Source organism: Odocoileus virginianus, chromosome 22 (assembly GCF_023699985.2).
Source record: "Odocoileus virginianus isolate 20LAN1187 ecotype Illinois chromosome 22, Ovbor_1.2, whole genome shotgun sequence".
Taxonomy (NCBI): Eukaryota; Metazoa; Chordata; class Mammalia; order Artiodactyla; family Cervidae; genus Odocoileus; species Odocoileus virginianus.
Window position 1 is genome coordinate 37,523,765 of NC_069695.1, and position 20,200 is coordinate 37,543,964.

General features: G+C 55.1%; 1 protein-coding gene across 50 annotated transcripts in view; it reads right to left on the reverse strand.

Annotated features, from left to right (window-relative positions):
- CELF4 (CUGBP Elav-like family member 4) overlaps positions 1-20,200 on the reverse strand; it is a 311,899-nt gene that overhangs the window by 13,028 nt on the left and 278,671 nt on the right. For 6 of the 50 annotated variants that reach the window (XM_070452877.1, XM_070452871.1, XM_070452882.1 and 3 more), the window contains exons 4-11: positions 17,657-17,785; positions 17,101-17,180; positions 16,527-16,670; positions 15,603-15,750; positions 13,694-13,843; positions 9,338-9,403; positions 7,561-7,644; positions 2,567-2,650 (exon numbers count right to left, since the gene is read on the reverse strand). In XM_070452877.1, the coding sequence (XP_070308978.1) occupies positions 2,567-2,650; positions 7,561-7,644; positions 9,338-9,403; positions 13,694-13,843; positions 15,603-15,750; positions 16,527-16,670; positions 17,101-17,180; positions 17,657-17,785 (885 nt within the window). Of the gene's footprint in view, positions 1-2,506; positions 2,651-7,560; positions 7,645-9,337; positions 9,404-13,693; positions 13,844-15,602; positions 15,751-16,526; positions 16,671-17,100; positions 17,181-17,656; positions 17,786-20,200 lie in introns of all 50 variants that reach the window. The other 44 variants (XM_070452872.1, XM_070452879.1, XM_070452883.1 and 41 more) reach the window with 18 other exon arrangements.

Here is a 20,200-nt window from a genome sequence, read left to right on the forward strand (position 1 = left end):
TGCGGACACTGACCCAGAGAGTAAGCGCGCCCGTGAGTGCGTGCTGCGGAGTCGCACAGGCTGGGCTGCCAGAGCAAGGGAGGGAACCCAAGAGACTGAAGGAGGAGCCACTGGGCCGGCCCGCTGGGTGGGATCCTGGCCTTTCTCAAGGCTGCTGGATGTTCAGTGCTAGATGTTTGTTCAGGAAGAGAGAAAGAACCAGAGCAGAGGTATACGGGGGAGGACGTCCAGAAAAAGTAGGGCAAGTCTTTTGCTGGAGAACTTGAATGAGCTAACGACAAGGATAATCTGGGGTTGACTGGAGGGAGCGGCACAGCATAGATGCCAAGGGAAAAGGCTGCAGACTGAGCCTGCTCCAGCCTGGGTACCCAGCAAGTCTGGGCTCTTTGCAGTTTTCTTCTGACTTATGGAACATCTGAGGCTTACTTAGAGACCAAATGCACCTGCCAGTCTGCTGTTTTTACATACGTAACTGTAATTTGTCAGAAGAAACACCAAACAGTGGAGGGGTGCACCCCGGTCTTTTCCTTTGGCTTTGTTCTCCCATCCCCCAGAGAAATGAGCTGCTGGGCAACTCTATGCCTCTAAAGTACCATGGATTTTTAGTGGCAGCTGCTAGAAGGGGACACTGTGCAAAGATCTTGACTGCCTTGGGGAGCATCATTTCCACCCCGAAGCCTTCCATGGACCTGGAGAACTGATCTCCAAACTGGAATCTCCTTAACACGTGCTTTCCGGCACTTCTGCACTTTTGTGCCTTTTCCCCTCCCCCATCCCCAAGAGGGGACTCAGGTTCCCTGGTCAAATAAGGATCCTATTCTGTCCTCATAGCCCCTGAATTTGGGGGTCATCCTGGAGGTGCTGGGCTGACTCAACTCTGGTTCCACGTGTGGCTGTCTGGGGACCAGAATCCTCAATTCTGGGGGACTCAGGAGTAGATCAGACCTGAGAAAGCAGCTCTCATGGAGGCAGAAGAGGTGGGAGAGGAGCCGTGGTGGAGTGGAGAGGAGAGGTGTGGGGATGAGATGGGTTTCCAGGAGGTCTGAAGCAAACTAAAACTTGGGAAGCCCAGCTGAACTGGAATTTCAGATAAGCAATAAATACTTTTTTAGTATGTCTCCAATATTGCATGGGACACATTGCACATAATATTTGGGACATGTGTGTGTGTGTTAGTCACTCAGTCATGTCCGACTCTGTGACCTCACGGACTGTAGCCCACCAGGCTCCTCTGTCCGTGGAATTCTCCAGGCAAGAATATTAGAGTGGGTTACCATTCCCCTCTGTAGGGGCTCTTCCCAACCCAGGGACTGAACCTGGGTCTGCCACCTTGCAGGCAGATTCTTTACCTTCTGAACCACCAGGGAAGACCCATTTGGGACATATGTATACTAAAAATGTATCTGTTACTTATCCAAAATGCCAATTTAACTAGGTATCTTGTGTTTTATCTGACAATCATACTCTTAGATCTTCCCAAGTCCTTTGTCTCCCATCTAACACTCTGTTCAGGAGAATTTCCCAAAGGTATCTTCACCCCGTTACTCCCTCATCTTCCACTGCCTACAGTACCATATGAAGCATCTTCACCTGAATGATTGAAACCCTCCCCGGCACAGACTGGCCCTCACAGCTGGTCTCCCCTGAACCTTCCTGTCTCCCCAAAGCCTCCAGCTTCCTCGTTCACTAGCCTCTGACTCTCCTCATCCCAGCCCCCATATGCTCATCCATTCTATTTCCCCCTGCTTGGAATTCCCTCCCCTTCTGTCTGCTTGCATCCACCTGCCTGTCTCATTCCTCCATTAGTTGGTGCCTGGCAGATCTCACTGCCATTGAATAGATATGATTTTCATCTAAGCTCAGACCTGAGGCTTCCTGAGGGCATGGACCAGTTTCCTCTTCCTGATTCCTCGACAGTTTCGCTCTGGTGGCCTGAGGGGTGGGGGTTCGGGGAAGACGGTGCATTGGATGGCAAGAAGGGAGCAAAGAGCAGGGTTAGACAGAGAAGGGGGGCAGGCGCAGGACAGAAAGATGGACAGAGAAGGCCAAGGGGCCAGTGGGGTAGAGACTTCAGTCGGGTGAACCCCCCCACCCCAAGGATCATGCTCAGCTTTGACCCCCAGGGCCACTGTAGACTTGAGAGGAGAAGGGTGCTGGGAGAATGGCTGTTGTGAGGCTCTGCTCCCTGCCCCTCCTCCTCCTGCCCAAGACGGGTCCCTTCCCGTCTCAGTTGGTGGGAACTGAGCTTTGGGGCTGGGAGAGGAGGCTCTCCCTTGGACTGGGGGTGGTGGGTAGGAGACTGGATGGGAGTGGGCAGGGAAAGCCAAGAAACCAAAGAACGGAAGAGAGAAAAGGGTGAGAGATGGAGGCTGGAGGCTGGGCACAGGAGCACTTGGGAGTGGGGGTGCGGCGATGTGAAGAAGCATGTTAAAAGCAGTTGGACACCGGTAAATTGGTGCGAACACCACCCTGTCCTAGGTGAAGTTGGTTTGTTATCTTTACCCACCAAAGCATTTACTTTGGTTAGTCGCCCGATCCACAAACACTTTCGAGGAGATGACATTACCGAAAGGGAGGAACATCTGCATCAGCTCAGCGTCCCCAAACTCCTGGGGCAGATGGTAGATGAACAGGTTACAGCCCTCGGGCCCTGCGGTGGGGGGGGGAGGGGGTCGGGGGAGGAGGGATGGCGGGGTGGGGGAAGAGAGAGACAGAGGAGAGGTGAGCGAGTTAGGCAGCGGCAGCAGGGAGGGGTAGGGGCGAGGTTAGGAGGGGGGTCTCATCCAAGGTCCAAAAGCGGCCACGGAAAAGTGGGGAGCTGTTGAGCCCGGGTCTGAGCTCTGGTCTCCACTCTGCCCTCGAGCAAGTCTCTGAACCTCTCTGTGCCTCAATGGTCTTTTCTGCATCACAGGGTGCCTGGCAACTCTAGGACTCCAGGGGTGTAGGCAACAAGTGAATGGGGTCAAAGTGCCTGATTAGTCTTGGAGGAGAGATGCTGAGGAGAGGCAGTGGGTAGGGAGACCTGCCAAGCACCTCCCCAACAGGGGAGGATGGAGGGAAGTGCTGGGGGCAGCCCTGTCTCTGCAAGCCTCACTCCCCATTTTCCCCCATCCAAAGGCAGGACTCTGGGGCCTGGAATGCCCATCCTTTGTCCTGGCCTGCAGCCACTCTTTCCCACTTGATTCCCAAAGGCCTTACCCTCCGCTGCTCTGAACCTTAAAGTCAGCCCTAATCTTGAAGGTGGAAACCAAGATTTATCCCACCTGCTGCAGCAAGCCAGGTGAGCAGAAAGGGCTTCATAGAAAGGTTTCGTGATGGGATACCCATAAGCAAGGGTACCACCAGCTTCATCATATAAAAGACTCCCCGTTTCAACAATAAGAGCCCTGCCACTTCTGTAGTGCTAACTGCATGCCGGGCTGCTCTGTACACTTTATGTATATGTTAATTCACTTAATCCTTACAGCTGCCTTGAGGCTACTGTCATCCCCACTTCACAGCTAAGAAAGCTGAGGCCAGAGAGGTTAAGTCACCTGCCAAGTCACGTAGCTAGAAGGTGATGGAACCAGGATATGAACCCAGACCCAGGCTGTCTGTCTCCATGATCTGCGTCCTCCTCTCTCTCTACTTCCCTATCATAAATTTCAGTGCCCCAGAAATCCTGAATCCTCTTGGACTCCAGATAGCTAAATTTCCATATAGCTAAAGATTTGCATGTTTCTTTTAAAATAAATTTATTTTTTTATAAAAATTAAAACATACTGGCAGTTTCTTTCAAAATTAATTATGAATTTGATGGGGGAGTATGTAATTTCCTCGTTTCTGTCTCACTGCAGCAAAAATTTGAAGTGACAGATGGAAGAGTGTTACAGCTCAGTTACAGCTCAGTTTACGTGTTTCTTTTTAAATGACCAAAAGGCTGAGTTTTAGCTCTTTGAATGAGAAATCTCTCCAAGCTGCTTCCTCTTTTTCTTGCATCTAAAATAAAGTGTGCCACATAAAACTTGACCTTTTAAACTGTGTGTGTGTGCTCAGTTGCTAAGTCGTGTCCCATTCTTTGTGACCCCATGGACTGCAGCCCACCAGGCTTCTCTGTCCATGGGATTCTCCAGGCAAGAATACTGGAATGGGTTGCCATTTCCTACTCCAGGGGATCTTCCTGACCCAGGGATGGAACCCATGTCTGCTGCATTGCAGGTTGATTCTTTACCACTGAGCCACCTGCAAAGACTAACTACTTCTGACATACTTCTGACTTCTATTTTTACATCTTCCATCTATTTCTGTGCCCTTGAGGGTCATAGCTGATAGCTAAGAGTCCTCTGACCACCAAAGCCTCCCTGTGAACCAATGAGCTCCTCGGCCCTGGTCCCTGCCCCACACCATCTGCCCATCCCTACTCTCTGGCCTCCACTCCCTGGACGGCGCTTTCAGAACAGGTGCAAGCGAGCTCCCTCACCCACTGCCAGGGGTCCCGGTGCAGAATTCCTCAAGCCCTGGTGGCCCTTCCTCCCCACCACACCCACCTCCCTTCCCCTCCAACCATGGCATGTTTTCACTGGTTCATACCCTGTGGATGTGTCCCTTGATAGTTCCCAGCTAGATGTGAGTCCCCACAGCTCTGGGGCTCCCACAGCCCATATTCTGGGCAATACTGAGGCTCTTTCTCCAGTAGGTCTGGGAAGATTTCTCTCCAGCCAGAAGGGGGCGCTTTCTAGGGGGCAGGAGCATTTGCCTTCCCCATACTCCTACTCTGCTCTCCCTGCACTCTGACACCCACCTTGAACTTGGGGGCCTCCCTACAAGCTCAAGTCCTGCAAGCTGCTTGGATGTTATTTCTGTTCTCCTTAAAAGAGACGAGGAGCCTCGAGGGGCAGAGCCTCTGCATTCAGTCCCCTCAGCATTGTGTGGCTGAGCCCCACAGGGCCAGCTCTCCCAGTCCCAGGCTAGCCCCCTGCCCCCTCGCCCCCAACAGTGGGCCTATACATTGTCATTCTCGGGCTACCCTGGAGCCCTCAGTGCATTCCCTAATTCCCAGATTATCAAGCATCCAGATGGCACAACCATAGCACTTTGGATATCAATCTGGTACAACCCAGCCTTCGAAGAAAAGAGAAATGGAGCTCCAGAGACAGAAAGTGATGGGCCTGGAGTGCACCATGTCCCCTGGCACAACAACCCAGGTGGTCTGGGGCAGGCACCCTCGGGGGCTTCAGGCATCTGTTCTCAGGGTCAACTCAAAAGATAAGGGAGCTGGAAGGTGGTTCCTGCCCAGCAGCCAGCATGTCCTGGTATTTCAATGGCATTGACACAAGTGGTGGTGACCAGGTGGAAAGAGGCTAACCACTGGCATGCCTGGAGGAACACAGCCTTCTTGTTCATGCCTCATGCAAAACTGGACATGGCTTTGGTCTGGCTCCATCCCGCTCCATTTCCAGGCTCACCTCATACTTGGCAGCACCCATGCCTTGCTTTGCTCCTGCTGTTCTCCCTGCCTTGGATACCCATCTCCCCATCTCCAAATCTGAAGACTTCAGGACCCCAAAGAATTCCCCAAAGACCCCACTCCCAGCACCGTGAGCTCACCCCTATATGCAGTGTACCTCTCTAAAGATCTAGGTTCACATCTCACCCCTCCCCCTTCCCTGCTCCCCCAGGGTACCCAAGTCAGGGAGGATGGGGACAACAGTGGGAGGCCCCCCTGCCCGAGGGGAGGCCAGAGTGGGGACTGGTGTTGCCAGAGTGGCGACACAGGGTCTGGTCTAGGGAGCAAGGCATGGGGGTGGGAGGGCCTGAAGCTGCTCTGAGATGGAGAGAAGGTACATGGAAGAGTTCAGAGCTAGATGCATGGGCTGGTACAAAGTGTGAGGTAGCAGGTAGGACAGGGAGCAGATGAAGGGGATGGGTTTATGCCAGTGGTAGGGGCTGTCCTGTGTGTTGGGGTAAGCAGCACTGATCTGCAGGTGTGGTGTGTGTGTGTGTGTGTGTGTGTGTGTGTGTGTAGAGACCTCTGAGCCACAGGCCAGAGTGATGCAGGGCACTGACTACAAGGTAAGGGTGGGTCAGCCTGACGTCACAGTGGTGACAAAAGCAGTAAGGGCCCTTGGGCACAGTTCTGGGCCTGAGATGGGCAAAGCTGGACCCCACCACTTGTGACTCTGATCTGACTGATGTGGTGCTGGAAGGCACGGACTGGAGGGAGGAGGGCAGGGCAGGCTCCAGGGCCACAGCCCAGGGAGGGGACCTGCTGGAAGAGGCAGGCTGATGTCCTATCCCCCACCCCCACTTCACTGATGGGCTCAGGTGTGACTTGGAGCTGCAGCAGCACGTGGCTGCAGGAGCGAGCAGGGGGCCTCGCTGTGCACCCAGCTGGGTTCCTGTGGCTTGATCTTCACGGGCCCTGGGAAGATGGTGACACAGGTCTCGGGAGCGGCCCCCTGCACGTGAAATGAGAGAATGCCTCACGTACAACTTTGGAGGGGGTGACCAACTGGTGAGAGAAGGGAAGTATGAACAGTGAGAAATCAGCAGGTCACTGCTGGAGACTGGAGACAGTCTTGAGCTAGGTGATCCTCACACCCCTCTAGGGAGTGACTGCCACTGTCCTCATTCTACAGGTGAGGACGCCAAGGCTGAGAGAGGAGAGGCCAAGCTAGGACTCGAACCTAGAAGGGTTCGCTTCAAAGACCAGGCTCTCAGCTGTCCAGGCTCTGGGGCCTGTTTGGGACCACAGAGCTTTGGACTAACAGCCCCTAGGTCGTTTCCAGGACTAGCCCACCTCCCATAGCTCTGGGACCGTCTGCTGCAAGGATTACGAGCCAGCGATCTGGAAACCACTGGACCTTTCTGGCCATGTGGGCTACTGGAGTGGGTGCGGTGGCCTCACTGGCAGAGTGACCCTTTTCACGTGGTGGGAGACAGGACCCCATCAAACTGGTCTCTGTGAGCATCTCCGAGCTTGGACTTGTTATCCAGTCCCCATGGGGCTGCAGACTCTGCAATGGGAAGACTCTTAGGGTCTCTAGGAGGTTCCAGCATCTGAGGCCCATTGGCCTGCTGCCCTGCTCATAGCAGGGCCTCAAAGGCGGCTTTCTGGGATCCCCTTATTTTGCTAGGCCTACACCGGAGCACCCCATCCCCTCACCTACCCTTGGATCCTGCCCTGGGAGCTCCAGGTGGGCTCTCCTGCTCACGGAGAGGGCACAGCTTCTGTCCTAGATGGAACTGGTCTCCCCACTCCTGCCACCACCCCAGCCATAAGCATCCCTATGTCTCCCCTTCCTCTCCGCTGGACAAACACTGCCCATTGTGGGAGGGGCGACTCCTGGACCCTACCTCCTCCAGGCCCCCACCGTCCTTACCTCCCTCCAGTGGGGTTTGCAGAGTTGCCTGTGACATGCACCTCCGCTCCACCTCTCACAGTCCCGCAACCCCCCTCACCCTCGGCACAACACAGATGTGGTCACCGTGCCAACAGAACACCACCGCCAAAGGCCTGGGGGAGCAGCCTCTTTGGGGGGAGAAGGGGGAGGGGCATAGGAGCCCCGCTGGCAGACTCACCTTCTCTCTGTTGCTGGGGGATCATTGGAGGTGGCTGAGGAAAGGCCTGGCTTATCTGACCATAGGCAGCAGGGTAGGCGGCTGCTGGAGGACCCAAGGGAAGAGGCAAGAGCAAGAGACGGTGACAGTGACACGAAGAGAGACAGGGTGAGAGGCAGGAAGAAAGAGAGAAGTTTCAGTGGTGAGCAGTCAAAGCAGACCAGTGAAAAAAATACACTTTTAACATAAAGTCGGTTCTTAGCAGTAATGAAGGAGAAGCAGTAAAGGGAAGACTAGAAGTTGCATACATGCACTGGTGTGTGTGCATGTGTGTGTGCATGCCGGTGTATGCATGTGTGTGTGTGTGCATGTGTGCGTGCGTGCCAGTGTGTGCATGTGCGTGCGCATGTGTGTGTGCATGCTGGTGTATGAATGTGTGTGCATGTGCATACACATGTGTGTGCATGTCAGTGTGTGCATGTGTGTGTGCATGCCGGTGTATGCGTGTGTGCGTGCGTGCCGGTGTATGCGTGTGTGTGTGCATGCCGGTGTATGCATGTGCGTATGCATGTATGTCTGCATGCCAGTGTATGCATGTGTGTGTGCATGCCGGTGTATGCATGTGTGTGTGCGTGCCAGTGTATGCATGTGTGTGTGCATGCTGGTGTATGCATGTGTGTGTGCATGCTGGTGTATGCATGTGTGTGTGCTCACCCGTGCTCAGATGGCACCTGTGTGGGAGGTGGGGAGTCACCCTAGGTGTGAGCTTGGCCTCTGGGATCCTGCCAGTGGCTGGTTCCCCAGGGGCTGAGGACTGAATTGAACAAATCTGATGCTTTCTTATTCAAATGGAAAAAGGGTCAGAGAAGGCACAGGACTGGCTAGACCCTCCTCAGCCTGGCCTGGCTCCAGAAGGGGTTCGGGGGGCTCGGCAGGTGAGGAAGAGAGCTTCCCCTGGACTCTAGGTGACAGCCAGCTCATGTGAACCCCCATATACCAGGCAGCCCCGTTACCCTCCGGGGAGACACTGCCAGCTCATCTGAACACAAGTAGGAACCCTGATGGGGCCAGACAGCAGGACCCTGGTTGGCAGAGATGATTGTGGGGTGTGTGTGTGTTTGCACACATGTGTGTGTTATCCAGCCCAGAGGCAGGATAGAAGCTTAGCTGACAGCTGACCTTGGGCTTCCCACAGTAGCTCATCACCTCCCCATTCAGTGACCCGAGGCCACCTGCCCACTTCTCCTTTTTTCTACCTCTGGCGGCCTGTCCTCCGTGTTCCCTGTCTTTCTCGCTCGGGCCCCACTCCTGTTGCCTGTGTGTGGCTGAGAGTTGGGGGGAATGGAAGCTGCCCTCCTTCAAACAGGCATCTGTGCTTTCTGGGCCAGTGGCCCCCCAGCTCCAGTCTCATGCGGTGCTGCTGGGAGGCTGGTGCCCCTGGACAGACCCACCCTGGCAGCACCATGGGGGCGGGACATCTGGCCTCAGAGATGCCGCTTCACAGCAAGACTAAAGCTTAGCCCAGCTCACCAGCTCAAATGGGGTTCTGATCCCCCCGCCACTGCCAGGATGAATGAGGGTGAGGTAATCTGAGCCTGATCACCAAAGGACGCCTGCAGAGAGCGAGGCAGCCTGGTGGAGGGACCACAGCTCCCTGTCAGCCCCTCCCCACTCCCCCGAACCCCCACACTGCTAAGCCCAGGCTTGGGTGGGGCGGGGCAACAGTGCCCAGGCACAGGGAGGTGCCCGCAGCCGGGGACCACCGTGGGGACCACCGTGGGGACGCGTGGATACTAACGACCTGCATACTGCTGCACTCCGGCGTAGGCCTGCTGCAGGGGGTCCGCGGCCGTGGGGCTCTGCGCTGCAGGGGAGCCAAAGGGCAGAGGTCAGCAATGCCTGCTCAAACCAGCCCCTCCCCCGCCACGCCCCTGGAGATACCGCTGCGGCCACACTGCCTTCCCGGCCACTGTGGTCCCTGTCCTGGGGCATCTGAGGTAGGCTCCCTGAATGGCTGGGAGGGGGCGGCCCTTTCCCCAGCCTGGGCCCTCAGGAGGGTGGTGGGCTGCTCCCCCTGGGTGGGGGCTGCAGGCTGCCGCTTTAGGGGACAGCAGAGGGTTTGGGAGGCTCATGCAGAAGGCTGGGGAGGGCGGGGAAGGAGACAACAGAGGGGCCTTGACCATGAGGGGCTGGGTGGGGGGACACCTGAGGGATGTGGTCCTGGAGAAGGCCTGTGTGAGAGCAGGCAAGGGGGCCAGAGGCTGTTAGGAGGGTGGTCTCCTCCTCACTTATCCCTAGTCCCCAGCGGAACTGGGGGGCAGAACCTGAAAGAGCATGGAGGCCTCATCCTGCCATTCTCTCTGGACCACCCACGCCTGCTCAAATAGAGGGACCCCCTCCCAAATTCTTTAGGAGTTTGCATGAGGCACACAGGCCTTCCATTCCCAGGCATGCCCGTGGTAGGACCGACCACACAAATGAGATCTGCCCCACGGTGCCCACAGACATCAGGGAACCAGAAGACCAAGGGCCTTATCACACCCAATCTCATGACTGGATATCCACCGCCCAGTGCCAGAGCACCAGAGGCGGATACTTTGGCAAGCAACCCGGGGAAGCTGGACTGGGGAACAGGCTCGGTTCACTTCTGTTGCCTTTGTGGTGTCTGCAGACATGGTGGGCAAAAGTCTGGATGGTGCATGGACCAACGGTGAGCTCTGCCTTTGGTGATGAAGGTCAGTGATGACCGAAGTGGGAGTGGGCTGGCCTTGGGGACCCAGGGAGGTGGATGGGGAAATATCCAGCCTCATTACCTTTGAGACCAGCTGGAGAACACAGGGAGATAGAAAGGAAACCATCCATGTTTATCTGCCTGGTGACCCAAACTAGCCAAGCTAACTGGCCATGCCAGGCTCCGGGGCCAGTAGACCAGGAAGAATTCCCAATCCTCCTGTCTGAGCTCCCTCCCCTGAACCTCTCAGTAAAGTCACACCAGAATGATAGCACTAGGTGTCAGGGGGGCAAGGGAAAGTCCTGGGCCAGAGGTCCTTGGGGGAGGGCACAGCTCAGAGGGGTGAGCTAAAGATGGGTAAGGATGCAGGTTCCTTCCCACCTGCGGTTGTCCAGGACAAAACCTATCCCTCTGTTTCACCCAGGGTGGACACTGGAGAGGTGGCAGTGGTGGTGCTTGGCCATGTGACCGCCTGCTCCCTCCCCACCTGACTCTTGCACCAGCCCTAGCTCCCTGGAGAGAGAGAGCTATCTTGCTTGTCCTCGTGGTCTACCCAGCTCTGGAACTGGCCTTTATACCATCTAGAAAAAAGATATCTCTTCTTTGGGCAAAGTTTGGGCCCTAGGCAGAACATAATGTGTATGACTTATATGGCAGGTCCCTCTGCAATGATGCCAGGATCACAGCAAGTGCTCAGCAAATAGTGCGACGCAGAGAGGAATGAACAATCCTTATCATTTCAAAAGCCACCCCTTCATGGTGTTATGTGGCAGAAAAGGCCACACTGTGCACTTCCGGCATGATCTGGAGGGCAAGAGGGGAGAGTAGAGATGCTACCTGGGGCTAGGTAGTGGAGAAAAGCATTTCAGAGCCTCCTCTCTACTTCTCTGCTTAATGGCCTCATTAGTAACTGCCAAAGAATGAACACTTTGAAGGATCTCGCTCATTATAGCAGCTCCAAACTCCACATTTAAAGATGGTAAATTAATTTTTTTAATGTACTACTTTTTTTCTTTCCTTCCCTTCATCCCTCCCTCCTGCTTTGGCAGGGGATTGTTTATGGGATGTGCCAGATTGTTACAAATGGGGGAGAGAAACCCTTCCAAATTCCATGAGGGAAATAGTTCACAGATGTTGGTGGGGGTGGGGAAAGAACAGGTTTGTCAAAATCCAGAGATCCAGATGGGCCTGTGGGCAGGGAGGGGAGGGGGCGGTGAAACCACTCAGATGTGCTGGGGACTGCATCTCCCAGCCCACGAGCCTGACTGAGGAGGAGCCCAGGAACCTGAGATGGGTGGGGTCTCTCCCACCTCCAGCTTGCCAAGCCCCTCCCAGCCTGGAGCCTTCACCCTTCAACAACACTTCAGATCCCCCTCTAGGCCCTGTCACTTCATCCTCTAGGCTTCTCTGACCTCTTTGCTATGCACTGAGGGGTGAGGTGTGGGAAAACACGGGGAGGGGATAAACAGCAACTCCAAGTTCAAAGTCAGGAAATTCTCCTCCATTTCTCTCTGGCTCGGTGACCTTGTCCTCTGCTGCTGGTGGAGCTTGTATATTCTCTGGGTGTCTGGGCCTCACTTCAGAATGCTGAAATCGGAATCTGGGCGTCTGTGGGTTTGCAAGGCCAGTAGATTCTGGCGGGCAACAAGAGTGCAGAGCACTAATGTGCCCCCCAAGGCTGCCCTCCTCTGCTCTAGTTGGGCCAACGTCCTTACACCCTCTGCCCCATCAGGACGGCCCCTCCGCAGCACACTGCTCCTTGCTCATCCGTGCACAATGAACTCTCCCTTCAGTTGAATCCTTAAGCATCTCAAGTCAGAGAACACTCACTCTTGATGAAACTCTGCTGTACCATATTGCCTCATTATTCTGTTGATGCATACTGTACTCCTGCCTGGATTCTGATCTCCTCAGAGATCAGACCATGTCCTGCCCTCTTTCTGGGGCCCCCCTTTCATATGTCACAGATTGGGCACTAACTGGGGCTTATGGGGACTCTGTGACCTCATCACCTGCCCTCCAAGAAGGAGGACACAGCTCTCATCATCCTATTGCATTGCCTCTTACCGGTCTACTCTAGAGCTTTGGGCCCACCTTCCCTGCTCCAATGCAAGTCCACCCTCAAGACCAGAGAGAGGCCCTGCTTCAAGTCAACTGGGCAGTCTTATCACAGAACTGCCAAATTTTAGAGGAACGAAGTTATTCAAATTTTAGAGGAACAAAGAGAGAGTCCCTTGGACTGCAAGGAGATCAAACCAGTCAATCCTAAAGGAAAGTAGTCCTGAATGTTCACTGAAAGGACGGATGCTGAAGCTGAAACTCCAATAGTGTGGCCACCTGATGCAAAGAAGTGACTCAATGGAAAAGACCCTGATGCAGGGAAAGATTGAAGGCAGGAAGAGAAGGGGACAACAGACGATGAGATGGTTGGATGGCGTCACTGACTCAACGGACCTGAGTTTGAATAAACTCTAGGAGTTGGTGATTGAATGGGAGGCCTGGCATGCTGCAGTCCATGAGGTCACAAAGAGTCGGACACGACTGAGCCTCTGGACTGAACTGAAAGTTATTCAAGGGCAGGTCTCCTGGATCTTCCTGTGTGCCAGAATTCAAGCAGGACCCAGGAGCTGTCCAAGGTTTTGGTCCTCTGTTCAAGGTGCTGACCACAGTTTTGGTATGCAGCAAGGGACCGAAGTGGTGGGTACTAACCAGTCTAGCAATCTATATACCTCCACTTTCTTCCTGGAAGAGTCTTTTCCTACTTAAAACTAAATATAATTATTCTTTTGGCATCTATTCCCTCACTTCTTTGGATCAAATTCACTCTCAAGTAATTTGCAGTTACTAGCCTCTCTTTTGGGGAAGGCAATGGCACCCCACTTCAGTACTCTTGCCTGGAAAATCCCATGGATGGAGGAGCCTGGTGGGCTGCAGTCCATGGGGTCTCGAAGAGTCGGACATGACTGAGCAACTTCACTTTCACTTTTCACTTTCATGCATTGGAGAAGGAAGTGGCAACCCACTCCAGTGTTCTTGCCTGGAGAATCCCAGGGACGAGGGAGCCTGGTGGGCTGCTGTCTATAGGGTCGCACAGAGTCGGACATGACTAAAGTGACGTAGCAGTGTAGCAGCCTCTCTCTACCTGGTTGGACAACTCATCTATTCTCTTCTCTGCCCTGAGGGAGTCCCAGAAATGGGTTTTTTTCTCACCCATCAGACCGACAAACATCCATGGATCTGTCTTCTCTCCCATCAGAAGCTCCCTGAAGGAGGGCAGGATCTCTCCCTGATCACATTTGGGGTTCCACCAAAGAACAGACAGAGGGAAGGAGCCACACATTCCCATGATAACAGTGAGGGCAGGGACAGGAAAGGATGAGGAGCATGCCGCATGGAGAAGGAAGGGGTACCATATGTGCTTACCTGGGTAGGGGTGGATGCCATTGGCAAATACAGCTTCTGCAGCGGGTTGCCCATTGGCCTGTGGGGGGAGGCCGGTGAAGCCGTTCACCCCAATGGGGGACGGGATGCTAGGCACGGCTGGTGCAGTGATGCCTGGAGGGGTGCTGCCTCCTGGTTTTAGAAGTGATGCGGGGTGGAAGAGGGGAGACAGGCAGAACAAAGGCAATGAAGGTCGACCCATGGATCTCCACCCCCTGGCTCCAAGGGCCCGGGCACAGACTTGGACCTCACACATCAACTCAGTCCGACCTGTGAATCAGGCCTTGGGTTATCTCCCTACGTGTAATGACTCTACTCATCCCAACTGTATCTATTCTTCAAATTGGAGTCCAAATCCCACCTTCCCTACAAAGACTTCCCTGACCACTGACTGCTCAACCTTGGAGCTGTAGCACATAGACCTCTAAGTGTCCATGACTTTGACCACAGTCGGTCTTCTTTTAGTCTTTTTCAATGGTTCGTGCTCACCCCAGCTAAGTCAGGATGGACTGGTCCTTGTTTGGCCACCAAGGGGATTCTAAGCTGTGGCTCTGCTCTCTGCTATCTTGACTGGTACACTGATGGGCTGATCTGCCTTCCCATGAGGGAGTCTTGATACTCAGGTGGAGGGAGTCTTAATTGTGGTGCTTTCTTGCATTGAGGGAGAAAGGCCTTTGCAGAGTTCAGATTCAGCCCTTTTCATATACAAATTAGACACCCTGGCTACCTCCAGTTAAGACAATGGTGATGCTCACTATGGTGAGGGTAAAGTTGGGATTAGATGACAGCACACTGCCCTCCCTACACCAGGTGTGGGTGGCATCTTTATTGTACTGAGGCCCCAGAGGCTGGAAAGGGCCTTTCTCTTCATGTAGGAAGCAGGGAGGGTCTCTCTGTGGATAAGGACCTGAGGTCATCAGGAGTGTCTCCAGGTTGGGGGTCAGAGCTGTGGGGTGGTGCTCAAGTTGAGGCTAGAGATGGCACAGCCTTTTATAGTTTTTAGCTGGGAAAGGAATAGCTCCTGGATGTTGGGATACTGCTACTATGGCCTGAGAGCAGAAAGCCAAGGAAGCTTGATGAATGAGAGCCCAGTCCTTGGAGCTAGACAGGGATGCTTCACTTTGAAACTACTGGCATTTATCGCCACACATTTCTTTGAAGGGAGCTATCCTGTGCATCACAGGATATTTAGCAGCACCCCTGCTCTCTATCAGATTACAGTACTCCTTCAGTTGTGACAACCAACAATGTCTCAGGACATTGCTAGATATTTGGGGGCAAGGGGCAAAACTGCCCTGGTTGAGAATCATTGAACTGGATAACAGCCAAGATCCAATTAAAAACATGCTTTGTAAGTAGAGCTGTTTTCAACCCCTCTGTCCTTTAGCAACTCTTGCAGTTCTCTCTTGCTTGTTCTGTAGTTGTCTTGGAAAAAATCAGTGAATCTAGGTTGGGTTAAAGGAAAATGAAAAATGGGGCTCCTTCTGTGTTTGGACCAGGGACCAAACAGGGCCACAAAATGGGCAGGGCTCTTCTCCCTCAGACCTCAAAGGGAGATGTGTTCATGTCAATTTCTTTCCAGATCTCTATACTACAGATCAACATGAACTGCTTCTTGACATGGCTTAACAACTCAAGTGAAACTGTCGCCACTCTGAAATCGTATCTTGGACAGCAGGGGTTCCACATCCCATCTTCCCATGGGTCCTTAGGAATCAGAACATTTTTGAGACAAACTGCTCAAGGATGATGCCGGCACTGGGCCAAGACACCCAGTGCTCTTGACACAGGATGGTCCGTTTGTAGCTGAAATTCGCCAAACCAAGGTACCAACCTGGGGTCAGCAGTTTTCCTGCTAGGCCAGGCCTCGTGTTGGTACCTGCCCACTCACCTGAGGTTGGGGTCATGGGTGCGGCCGCCAGGCCGTTCATGTTGAGGGCCGCCATCTGCTGCATCTGGGCGGCGGCGAAGGCAGCCATGGGGTTCAGGTAGCCGCCCTGTGCGACTGATGCCATTAGGGCCGCTTGCTGCTGCATCAGCTGGGGCAGAGGGAGTGGAAAAAATATCATGCGCTTCCAGGAGGGCGGCCCTCCCCACCAAAGGGTCATTCAGCTCCTGTTCCTGGAGACCAGCTCCCAGGCCATCAACCCCAAGGAGCTCAGATGCATGTCTCTCCTCCCCTCTCTGACAGCCCTGAGCCTTCCCCACGCCTGCCCTAGTTCTCAGGGCTCCAAGTGTGCCAGCTAGTCCTGTGGTTCATGGAGATGTGACATCCAAAGCTCTAGAGACACCTGGATGAGCTGCTGTAGACCTAACTTGGCATGGTTTCTGTTCGGGATGGTCCTAACTTGGAGTCTGAAGGGTAGAGGCTACAGGAGCATCCTAAATGAAACCCAGAGGTGAACAGGGACTGGGAAGGTTGTTGAAACTGGCCATTTGGACACTGCTGAAGAAGCGAGGTGAGTTTGCAGTTTTAGAACCAGAGCCCTGGCCTACCTTAGTGCCACCGGTGTGGGGGTTGTGGTCACAAGTCCAGGAGGCAGCTGAAGGGCGATGCTGGCAGAGCCCACCCCCATGTGGGAGAATGGGCCTGAGAGGACCTCAGGGGAAGTGTGAGTGAGGGGCGCTTTGAAGCACCTCACAGGATCCCTGCTAGGAGTAACCAGAAGGTGGAAGGACACCCTTCCCTTGAGTGGTGGCAGGGGTGCGGTGGAGTCAGCAAGACCTCGAGCCTCTCTCCCTGTTCCAGTCAGCGCTTCCAAAGCTTTGCGGAGAACTGCCACCCCCGGCCCCGCCCCGCTGGGCCCCCACTTACTGCCTGTGCGTAGGCGCCGTAGGCCCCGAAGGGGATGGCCATGGGGTTGAACATGCCCATCTGGCCAGCCATCTGCTGCATTCGCCGCATTGTGCGCTCCTTATCGGTGTCGGCGAACTTGACCACCAGACTGGATGAGGCTCCCTGCAGCCGGGACTGCATGTGAGGCCCACCAGCCCTGCCCCATCCGCCTCGGCTCCCTGGCCTGGGCCCACCCGATCCTCTCCAGGGGTGCTTTGGGGGCGGGGGAGGGGAAGGGGGGCAGGGTAACAAGCACCAAGCCTCACCAAGGAGTCTGGAGCTTAACTCCCCCGCAGGCTTTTTCTACCTAGGTGACCTTGGGCTACTTCTTTAGCATCTCTGGGCCTCAGTGTCCTTGTCTGAGAAATGGGATTGTTGGCAATGCCTTCCTGTCTCCTGGGGAGGCTGCGAGCGTGCTATGCGGGCACGCGTTTGGCACCGTGTGGCCCAGCGGGCGCCAGGACAGGCGGAGCCTTGAGGATGTGCGGGATGGCAGAGATGTCTGGGTCCCTCATTGCCCCGTCTCGCACTCCCCAGGGTCGGCCACACTCACCGGCATGGTCTGGCTGCCGTGCAGAGCATTGATGGCGGCTTGTGCCTCAGCGTGGGAGGAATACTTCACAAAGGCGCACCCTGGGGGGACGGGAGAGGCTGAGCCAAGGCAACTGGACCCAGAGAAAGGTCAGAGAGGCGCGAGGAGTGAAAGACGCAGGACGGGAGGGGCCGAGGGGAGAGGGCGCCTCCCAAAGGAAAGCAGAGTGAGACCCAGAAACATTGAGAGACACCGACAAACACAGAGCTACACAAGGAGGCAAAGACCTGTGCCGGCCAAGGATGTCAAAGGACCCTTAACTGGCCCCGTCCCAGTCTGGACTCGGATCGCGGCATTTCCTTCCTCCCAGGCCTGACAGCTTCGCACCTTCCAACCAGCCTTTCCCCGCTGGCCGGATCAGGCCAGCTCCAGGGGGCTCTGAACTCCGCTAGCAGGCTGGCTAGAGATCCGCGGCTCGGCTCCGTCCGCCCCTCGCCCCGCCCCGCCCCCTCGCCCCGCCCCACACCGCCCACCTCTAGCTCCGCCCCGCCCACCCTTTCGCCCCGCCCCCACGCACCCTTGCTGTTGCCGTCGGGTCCGCGCAGAATGGTGCACTCCTCGATGTTCCCAAAGGCCTCGAAGAGGCGGCGCACATCGTCCTCAGACTGCTGCTTGTTGAGCATACCCACGAAGAGTTTTCTATCTTCTGGAACAAAATTAGGAGATGCTTACCCGGGCCAAGGACCCGGAGGCACGGGGTCGGCCCGCGGAAGGAGGGAGGGTTACGGAGGGGAAGGGTGGGAGCTGGTAGGGGGCAGGAGGGGGGCTCACAGCCGGAGGGGAGGGATAACAGCGGGCGGGAGGCGGGTGGGAGGCGGTGGGGCACCGCTCGAGGGGAGGAACGACCGGGCGAGGGGATGGACGAAGTGGGGTGGGGGGCAGAGCCAGAGGGGGAGGGCAGGCGGGAGGGGTTGCGTCTGAGCGGGGGCGGGATTGCAGCGACTCTGCCCCTTCCGGCCTGAGGGCCGGGCCAATGGGCTGGCTGCTCACCTGTGGTCCACAGGTCCTTTGGACAGCCCTCCATCCTCTTCCTCCCTCCTCTTAGACGCTCACTGTCTTCCTCAGCCACTTTCACCCCCAGAGGCCAATATTAATTCATAGCTGGCGGGTGGGCCACAGGGCCTGTGTACACGCTGTTCTCTTGGCCTGGAGTGGCCTCCACGTCACAAAGCTGAATCCTCTAATGCTAGGTCTCCGCTTAAATATTGCTTTCTCATCAAAACCCCTCTTTATGCTTCTTCATTCTCTGTCTCAACCCGTCTCCTGGTGCAAAATTCCAAGGACAATTATTTACTGCTTTGCCTGAGTAGTGAGTTTCCGTCTAGCTCCCCATCCCTCAAAGTAGGCTCCCCTAGCGAAGAGGCTAGGCCTCTGCTGGAGGTGGTAGAGGCACCTAGTAGGCCCACAGGACTGAGCTATGGAATGAATGAATGCATGCCCTATGCCATTCAGAGGGGCAACCTCGTTTCTGCCTCACATGTTCTTACCTCCATCTGGTGCTCCCTCTTCTTGCCCCTTCCTATTCATTCTACAAAATTCAGTCCTGGGCGCTTTGGAGGACCCAGTTTCTGAAGACTGGGCTCCCTCAGCAGACACCCGCCCCCCCACACACACACAATTGTATTGAGTACCAAATGGTTTGTTGACAACACTCAGGTGTGAGCTTAGGGTGACAGGGATTGCATCAGGCTGTGTGGATTTGTAGTAGCTTATGACTGCAAAAATGTTTCCCATCCCACAAGCTCCTATTGCCCTGTGACTTTCATTCCTCCCAGGGAGGTGGGATCTATGTTTCCTCCCCTTGAATCTGGGCTGGGCTGTGACCTTTCTAACCCATAAAGAATGGCAGAAGTAACACCAGATGCCTTTCAAGGCTGGGTCATAAAAAGGATCAGCTTCCACTCTCTGCTCTTTCAGGGATAGTTGTTCTGTGGTAACCAGTCACCATGCTGGGAAGAGCCCCTAACACCCACACCAGGAGTCCACATGGAAAGGAGCCCAGGCCTCCAGCTGACAGCCAGCATTAGCCATCAGACATGGAGTGAATGAGTCCTGAGATGATTCCAGCCCCCAGCCCGTGAGTCTTCCAGCCGAGGCCCAGACAGCCTGGAGGAGAGACAGGCCTTCCAAGCTGTGCCCAGCCTGAATTCCTGACCCACAGAATCCATGAGTGTAGGAAATGGTTGTTTTACACCACTCCATTTGGGGCTGAATTGTTAAGTAGCCATAGTTTGCTGGAACGTGGTCCTTGTGGTGGCAGACACCCACTCAATGTTTGTTGACTATTCAGTGACTGACATGCACAGCCAAGGCTGCAGAAATGCACACTCCAAAACTGCAGACAGCCATGTGTTCATGGTTTCCATAGAATGCAAGGGCACTCCAGGCCCATGTCCTTCTGGATCCAGGGTGGTTGGTACCTCCTGCCCCAAAGCACTCCCATCACCCACACTGCCAGGAGAGTTCACGTAGAGATGGGGGCTGAGTGGGCTCTGGAGCAGAGGAAACCTCCAGGTCCTACCCGGCTTCACAGGCCACCCTAGAGTCCTCCTCTTCAGGAAGGCTGACTGCTGCCCTACTGTTACCCCCAGCCTGGAGCACTCAGCACTGGGCAAGCTCTCCCTGACAAGGTGCTCCTTCCGTGCCCACACGGTATCAGTGCCAGTTCCTGCCACCAGGGCTGGGTCAGGACACACCGGCTTGGACCTCCACCATCAGGGCGGGGGCTCCAGCCAAAGCTCTGAGCTTGGATTCCACTCTGATGCTCAGGCCCTGGCAGGGAGGGGCACACCCCCGCCCCATCTCCAGCCCTCACCAACTCCAAGCTGTGGACTGGGGGAAGCAGAGACTGGGGGCCTGAGCAGGAATGGAAGGGGTGAAACTGAGGAGGGACAGAAGGTGATGGATTCATACAGAAAAGGGAGGGACAGAAATGGCAGAGACAGAGGAAAAAGAATTAGAAATAAAGAGCTGAGAGTAGAGATGGACAGAAGGAAACGGCAGAGACAGAAGTGGGAGGGAGAGGGACTTAGGTTTAACTCCCAGAAGCACAGCGACATTT